This window comes from Leptodactylus fuscus, chromosome 11 (genome assembly GCF_031893055.1).
Source record: "Leptodactylus fuscus isolate aLepFus1 chromosome 11, aLepFus1.hap2, whole genome shotgun sequence".
In the NCBI taxonomy this organism is placed as follows: domain Eukaryota; kingdom Metazoa; phylum Chordata; class Amphibia; order Anura; family Leptodactylidae; genus Leptodactylus; species Leptodactylus fuscus.
In genome coordinates, this window is record NC_134275.1 from 88,981,798 (window position 1) to 88,990,512 (window position 8,715).

The 8,715-nt window shown below is 45.9% G+C and overlaps 1 protein-coding gene across 1 annotated transcript in view; it reads right to left on the reverse strand.

Annotated features, from left to right (window-relative positions):
• Window positions 1-8,053, reverse strand: part of LOC142184141 (cytochrome P450 2A4-like) — a 14,054-nt gene extending 6,001 nt beyond the window's left edge. The window contains exons 1-3 of the mRNA XM_075258871.1: window positions 7,534-8,053; window positions 1,270-1,432; window positions 70-219 (exon numbers count right to left, since the gene is read on the reverse strand). Coding sequence (XP_075114972.1) covers window positions 70-219; window positions 1,270-1,432; window positions 7,534-7,713 — 493 coding nt within the window. The 5' untranslated portion in view covers window positions 7,714-8,053. The remainder of the gene's footprint in view (window positions 1-69; window positions 220-1,269; window positions 1,433-7,533) is intronic.
• Window positions 8,054-8,715: the final 662 nt, after the last annotated feature.

Here is an 8,715-nt window from a genome sequence, read left to right on the forward strand (position 1 = left end):
CGATTTCACCGCGGGTCATCAGAGCATTTTGGATCTAAAGATCTCGTATCCCATTGTCCCCCAACAAACCTTTGTCTTCCATAAATTTCTCAGCGAGACATCGGGCTTCTTCTTGGACTCTTTCTTCAATGCTTCTCTTCCCCATTCCAAAATTTCTCAAAGTTGTCAGAGAAAATCTCCGACGGATTTTCCACCTTTCTCCACTGCTTGAAAAGACCCCTGTAAATACAACCAACTTCAGAAAACGGAAGCCAAAAAGTGATGAATGGACGCCAAGGCAAGAGCCAACGTAACACGGGTGAACAAAAAGTAAAATAATGCGTATATTATCTCACCGACTGAATAGGTCCGGGATGTCCTGCACATATCATTCAGCTGTTAGTGTCCTCGGATCACTACTAGGGGTAACCAACCGTCATATACAGGGGGTCCCCAGATGATCTTAGTAGCGATTGGGGCAGTGTGTCCCTCCACAGCAAAGGCGAGGCTGAAGCGTTCATCATGAGGCCTCCATACTCAAACCCAACCATCGTCAGATCCCAAAGAGATCATAAGACAGTATGCTTCCAGTTCATAACAGTTCATGTTTTTCTTCATGGCACCAAAGAAAGGCAACAGTGACTGACTGCCAATGGCAGGAGAGGTGACACCAGTTTGGTGGTTGGTCTGGCCCATCTGGAGCCTGTTTGCCTTATTGGTGAGCCCTCATATATCCACTGCTCCCAACACCCCCTTAAAGATCAGAATGGCCTAGATGATGGGCAATTCATTAAACCGACCATCCTACTTGTCTCAGTCCAATGATGTGACCCCCTGTCAACTGGGAAAAACGTCCATGGAGGTCGCACTGTGGCATTAAACTCAATATTGGTGAATGGGGGCTAGTCATGACTGCTATTGTGACGGTCCATCGTAACGTATCATCAAGATATTGGTCATGTCTTATTTTTGTTACCTTCATGGGGGATCTGTAAAAACGAGTGCAAGACGGCCGTTGTTCTCAGTCATTTTGCACCTCGGTCGTCTGAATGTAGCCTAAGACTCTTTACAAGACACGGACCTGTATATACCGAGCAAGAAGGTTCAGAGCGACTGATATATACATATATATATATATATATATATATATATATATATATATATATAGCACAACCTCGAGAACACAGATATAAAATGGACATCACAACATTATATATATAACAAGTACACACTGAAGTCACAGAAAGTTACCAGTGATTGTTATTTTAGCCATTTCTGTTATCGACTTACCAAAATCCTTAAAAAAAATCTCTCCCATGCCCAGGTCTCCCCTATCGCTAAACACATCGCTGCGATCGACCAACGCCTCCTTCACCGCATCGTATCCAATCAGGACTATCGCTGGAAGGTTTGCGAGGTAGAGAGTATAGACCGGTCCGTACGTCTCACTCAGCTGGAGAGATAGAGAATATGTTATATACAGTAGTAGCGTATGTAACACGGCCGCCAATGTCACATGTGTAGAGATGAGGATACGTTATATAGTAGCGTATGTAACACGGCCGCCAATGTCACATGTGTAGAGGTGAGGATACATTATATAGTAGCGTATGTAACACGGGCGCCATTGTCACATGTGTAGAGATGAGGATACGTTATATAGTAGCGTATGTAACACGGCCGCCAATGTCACATGTGTAGAGGTGAGGATACATTATATAGTAGCGTATGTAACACGGCCACCATTGTCACATGTGTAGAGGTGAGGATACATTATATAGTAGCGTATGTAACACGGCCGCCAATGTCACATGTGTAGAGATGAGGATACATTATATAGTAGCGTATGTAACACGGCCGCCATTGTCACATGTGTAGAGATGAGGATACATTATATAGTAGCGTATGTAACACGGCCGCCATTGTCACATGTGTAGAGATGAGGATACATTATATAGTAGCGTATGTAACACGGCCGCCAATGTCACATGTGTAGAGATGAGGATACATTATATAGTAGCGTATGTAACACGGCCGCCATTGTCACATGTGTAGAGGTGAGGATACATTATATAGTAGCGTATGTAACACGGGCGCCATTGTCACATGTGTAGAGATGAGGATACATTATATAGTAGCGTATGTAACACGGCCGCCATTGTCACATGTGTAGAGATGAGGATACATTATATAGTAGCGTATGTAACACGGCCGCCAATGTCACATGTGTAGAGGTGAGGATACATTATATAGTAGCGTATGTAACACGGGCGCCATTGTCACATGTGTAGAGATGAGGATACATTATATAGTAGCGTATGTAACACGGCCGCCAATGTCACATGTGTAGAGATGAGGATACATTATATAGTAGCGTATGTAACACGGCCGCCAATGTCACATGTGTAGAGATGAGGATACATTATATAGTAGCATATGTAACACGGGCGCCATTGTCACATGTGTAGAGATGAGGATACATTATATAGTAGCGTATGTAACACGGCCGCCATTGTCACATGTGTAGAGGTGAGGATACATTATATAGTAGCGTATGTAACACGGCCGCCAATGTCACATGTGTAGAGATGAGGATACATTATATAGTAGCGTATGTAACACGGCCGCCATTGTCACATGTGTAGAGATGAGGATACATTATATAGTAGCGTATGTAACACGGCCACCATTGTCACATGTGTAGAGATGAGGATACGTTATATAGTAGCGTATGTAACACGGCCGCCAATGTCACATGTGTAGAGATGAGGATACGTTATATAGTAGCGTATGTAACACGGCCGCCATTGTCACATGTGTAGAGATGAGGATACATTATATAGTAGCGTATGTAACACGGCCGCCATTGTCACATGTGTAGAGGTGAGGATACGTTATATAGTACCGTATGTAACACGGCCGCCATTGTCACATGTGTAGAGATGAGGATACATTATATAGTAGCGTATGTAACACGGCCGCCATTGTCACATGTGTAGAGGTGAGGATACGTTATATAGTACCGTATGTAACACGGCCGCCATTGTCACATGTGTAGAGATGAGGATACATTATATAGTAGCGTATGTAACACGGCCGCCAATGTCACATGTGTAGAGATGAGGATACATTATATAGTAGCGTATGTAACACGGCCGCCATTGTCACATGTGTAGAGGTGAGGATACGTTATATAGTAGCGTATGTAACACGGCCGCCATTGTCACATGTGTAGAGATGAGGATACATTATATAGTAGCGTATGTAACACGGCCGCCATTGTCACATGTGTAGAGATGAGGATACATTATATAGTAGCGTATGTAACACGGCCGCCATTGTCACATGTGTAGAGGTGAGGATACATTATATAGTAGCATATGTAACACGGCCACCATTGTCACATGTGTAGAGGTGAGGATACATTATATAGTAGCGTATGTAACACGGCCGCCAATGTCACATGTGTAGAGATGAGGATACATTATATAGTAGCGTATGTAACACGGCCGCCATTGTCACATGTGTAGAGGTGAGGATACATTATATAGTAGCGTATGTAACACGGCCGCCATTGTCACATGTGTAGAGATGAGGATACGTTATATAGTAGCGTATGTAACACGGCCACCATTGTCACATGTGTAGAGATGAGGATACATTATATAGTAGCGTATGTAACACGGCCGCCATTGTCACATGTGTAGAGATGAGGATACATTATATAGTAGCGTATGTAACACGGCCGCCATTGTCACATGTGTAGAGATGAGGATACGTTATATAGTAGCGTATGTAACACGGCCACCATTGTCACATGTGTAGAGATGAGGATACATTATATAGTAGCGTATGTAACACGGCCACCATTGTCACATGTGTAGAGGTGAGGATACATTATATAGTAGCGTATGTAACACGGCTGCCATTGTCACATGTGTAGAGATGAGGATACGTTATATAGTAGCGTATGTAACACGGCCACCATTGTCACATGTGTAGAGATGAGGATACGTTATATAGTAGCGTATGTAACACGGCCGCCATTGTCACATGTGTAGAGGTGAGGATACGTTATATAGTAGCGTATGTAACACGGCCGCCATTGTCACATGTGTAGAGATGAGGATACGTTATATAGTAGCGTATGTAACACGGCCGCCATTGTCACATGTGTAGAGATGAGGATACATTATATAGTAGCGTATGTAACACGGCCGCCATTGTCACATGTGTAGAGATGAAGATACATTATATAGTAGCGTATGTAACACGGCCGCCATTGTCACATGTGTAGAGATGAGGATACATTATATAGTAGCGTATGTAACACGGCCGCCATTGTCACATGTGTAGAGATGAGGATACATTATATAGTAGCGTATGTAACACGGCCGCCATTGTCACATGTGTAGAGATGAGGATACATTATATAGTACTGTATGTAACACGGCCGCCATTGTCACATGTGTAGAGATGAGGATACGTTATATAGTAGCGTATGTAACACGGCCGCCATTGTCACATGTGTAGAGATGAGGATACGTTATATAGTAGCGTATGTAACACGGCCGCCATTGTCACATGTGTAGAGATGAGGATACGTTATATAGTAGCGTATGTAACACGGCCGCCATTGTCACATGTGTAGAGATGAGGATACATTATATAGTAGCGTATGTAACACGGCCGCCATTGTCACATGTGTAGAGATGAGGATACGTTATATAGTAGCGTATGTAACACGGCCGCCATTGTCACATGTGTAGAGATGAGGATACATTATATAGTAGCGTATGTAACACGGCCACCATTGTCACATGTGTAGAGGTGAGGATACATTATATAGTAGCATATGTAACACGGCCGCCATTGTCACATGTGTAGAGATGAGGATACGTTATATAGTAGCGTATGTAACACGGCCGCCATTGTCACATGTGTAGAGGTGAGGATACATTATATAGTAGCGTATGTAACACGGCTGCCATTGTCACATGTGTAGAGATGAGGATACATTATATAGTAGCGTATGTAACACGGCCGCCATTGTCACATGTGTAGAGATGAGGATACGTTATATAGTAGCGTATGTAACACGGCCGCCATTGTCACATGTGTAGAGATGAGGATACGTTATATAGTAGCGTATGTAACACGGCCGCCATTGTCACATGTGTAGAGGTGAGGATACATTATATAGTAGCGTATGTAACACGGCCGCCATTGTCACATGTGTAGAGATGAGGATACATTATATAGTAGCGTATGTAACACGGCCGCCATTGTCACATGTGTAGAGATGAGGATACGTTATATAGTAGCGTATGTAACACGGCCGCCATTGTCACATGTGTAGAGATGAGGATACGTTATATAGTAGCGTATGTAACACGGCCGCCAATGTCACATGTGTAGAGATGAGGATACATTATATAGTAGCGTATGTAACACGGCCGCCATTGTCACATGTGTAGAGATGAGGATACGTTATATAGTAGCGTATGTAACACGGCCGCCATTGTCACATGTGTAGAGATGAGGATACGTTATATAGTAGCGTATGTAACACGGCCGCCATTGTCACATGTGTAGAGATGAGGATACGTTATATAGTAGCGTATGTAACACGGCCGCCATTGTCACATGTGTAGAGATGAGGATACGTTATATAGTAGCGTATGTAACACGGCCGCCAATGTCACATGTGTAGAGATGAGGATACATTATATAGTAGCGTATGTAACACGGCCGCCATTGTCACATGTGTAGAGATGAGGATACGTTATATAGTAGCGTATGTAACACGGCCGCCATTGTCACATGTGTAGAGATGAGGATACGTTATATAGTAGCGTATGTAACACGGCCGCCATTGTCACATGTGTAGAGATGAGGATACGTTATATAGTAGCGTATGTAACACGGCCGCCATTGTCACATGTGTAGAGGTGAGGATACGTTATATAGTAGCGTATGTAACACGGCCACCATTGTCACATGTGTAGAGATGAGGATACATTATATAGTAGCGTATGTAACACGGCCGCCATTGTCACATGTGTAGAGGTGAGGATACATTATATAGTAGCGTATGTAACACGGCCACCAATGTCACATGTGTAGAGATGAGGATACATTATATAGTAGCGTATGTAACACGGCCGCCATTGTCAAATGTGTAGAGATGAGGATACGTTATATAGTAGCGTATGTAACACGGCCGCCATTGTCACATGTGTAGAGATGAGGATCCTGAACAGGGAAGATGCCGGCGGTACATAAAGAAAATGTATTATTATTAATATAAGAAGGGTTCGCCACCCAAGAAATACTATTATCAGAGATGAGCGAGTAGTATTCGATCGAGTAGGTATTGGATAGAATACTACGGTATACGAAATACTCGTACTTGATCGACTACCACTCGCTGTTCGAATGTAAAAGTTCGATGCAGAACCAGCATTGATTGGCCGAATGCTATACAGTCATCCAATCACCGCTGGTTCTTCTCCTACCTTTAGAAGTCTTCTCCGTGCAGCGTCCCCGCGGCGTCTTCTGGTTCTTCATTCACTCCACGGGGCATCGGGCCTGGGCAGAGCCGACTGTGTATGTCCGCTTGTAGTGCTTGTAGTGCCTGATGCCTGGCAGAGTGAATTCAGAGCCGGAAGACGCCACGGGGACGCTGCACGGAGAAGACTGCTCGGAGGATCCAGCCCGACCCTCACTCGTGGACTTGGTAAGTATAATTTGATTGAACGTTGCCTACCCCTGAGACGAGCATTTTCCCCCCATAGACTATAATAGGATTCGATATTCGATTCGAGCAGTTGAATATTGAGGGGCGACTCGAAACGAATATCGAACCTCGGACATTTTACTGTTCGCTCATCTCTATTATACTCTCAGCTCTCTTAAGATGTCTAACCACATCTCAGCATTCTGAAGTCTGCCAGTCCCAGGGACCCCCATGGCCCAATCATAGACCTCAGCTGTCCCCAAGGACTGGTGACATCATTACGGAGGCCAGAAGAGACACCAAAGGACTGCCTTAGATGTGACCCAGACTACTTGTTATCTGCCCTGGGCCACTGCTTATTATACTCTGGGGTCTTATATATTTGGCCATACCAATCCCGTGAGTTCACCCGTCACTGCTTCTGTCTTTCCTATGTACCACCCTTAATGTTTCCCAGTGAATAATATCCTTTGCACAGATATTTCCAGATACATCACACACATTTATCATCAGATCATCTTCCTTCCCAGTTTGGATCAATCCCCTAGGAGAGCCGGACTGCAGCGAGGTCCTCGAGTGACCCTACCAGTCTCTGAGCAGAATACAGACTGCTCGTATGGGAAACAGGTAGAGACTGTCATTAAACATGCTGTATATGAGGAGGGACTTGTAGAGCAGCTGCGGGGACTGTGAATTCCCCTAAACGTCTCTTATGTATTACTGGATCACCCCGACTTGTGAGCTTTGTAGTGGGAGCTCCTGTGTGACCAGCGCCCTGATAACGGTAACATTGCAGATCATTGTACGGTACTTACCTTAAGTAGTGACCGGGGTAGTTCCTTGTTGCTGATCTGCAGGATATTCCCCAGGCCGGGCAGAGGGGTCGGTCCTGGGGGCAGGTTCCTATGTTTGACCCTTCCCCACCATTTAATGAGGTATATGAGTAGAGCGACCCCAGTGGCCAGAAGAAGCGTTACTGCAATATTCAGAGCCATCCTGTGACTACAGCGCTGTGTGTACTGTGTCCTGCTCCCCGGTGACTACAGCGCTGTGTGTACTGTGTCCTGCTCCCCGGTGACTACAGCGCTGTGTGTACTGTGTCCTGCTCCCTGGTGACTACAGCGCTGTGTGTATTGTGTCCTGGTCCCCGGTGACTACAGCGCTGTGTGTACTGTGTCCTGGTCCCCGGTGACTGCAGCGCTGTGTGTACTGTGTCCTGGTCCCTGGTGACTACAGCGCTGTGTGTACTGTGTCCTGGTCCCTGGTGACTACAGCGCTGTGTGTACTGTGTCCTGGTCCCTGGTGACTACAGCGCTGTGTGTACTGTGTCCTGCTCCCTGGTGACTACAGCGCTGTGTGTACTATGTCCTGGTCCCTGGTGACTACAGCGCTGTGTGTACTGTGTCCTGGTCCCCGGTGACTGCAGCGCTGTGTGTACTATGTCCTGGTCCCTGGTGACTACAGCGCTGTGTGTACTGTGTCCTGCTCCCTGGTGACTGCAGCGCTGTGTGTACTGTGTCCTGCTCCCTGGTGACTGCAGCGCTGTGTGTACTGTGTCCTGGTCCCTGGTGACTACAGCGCTGTGTGTACTGTGTCCTGCTCCCTGGTGACTGCAGCGCTGTGTGTACTGTGTCCTGGTCCCTGGTGACTGCAGCGCTGTGTGTACTGTGTCCTGCTCCCTGGTGACTGCAGCGCTGTGTGTACTGTGTCCTGCTCCGTGGTGACTGCAGCGCTGTGTGTACTGTGTCCTGGTCCCTGGTGACTACAGCGCTGTGTGTACTGTGTCCTGCTCCCTGGTGACTGCAGCGCTGTGTGTACTGTGTCCTGCTCCGTGGTGACTGCAGCGCTGTGTGTACTGTGTCCTGCTGTATATATATATATATATATATGACCAGGACTAGGGCGAGCTGATAACATGCAGACGCTGAGAGCAGGCGGGGTGTGTTTGGAGGGCAGGGTGCAATGCTCTGATATTTAGCATGTAAAGGGGTTTTCTG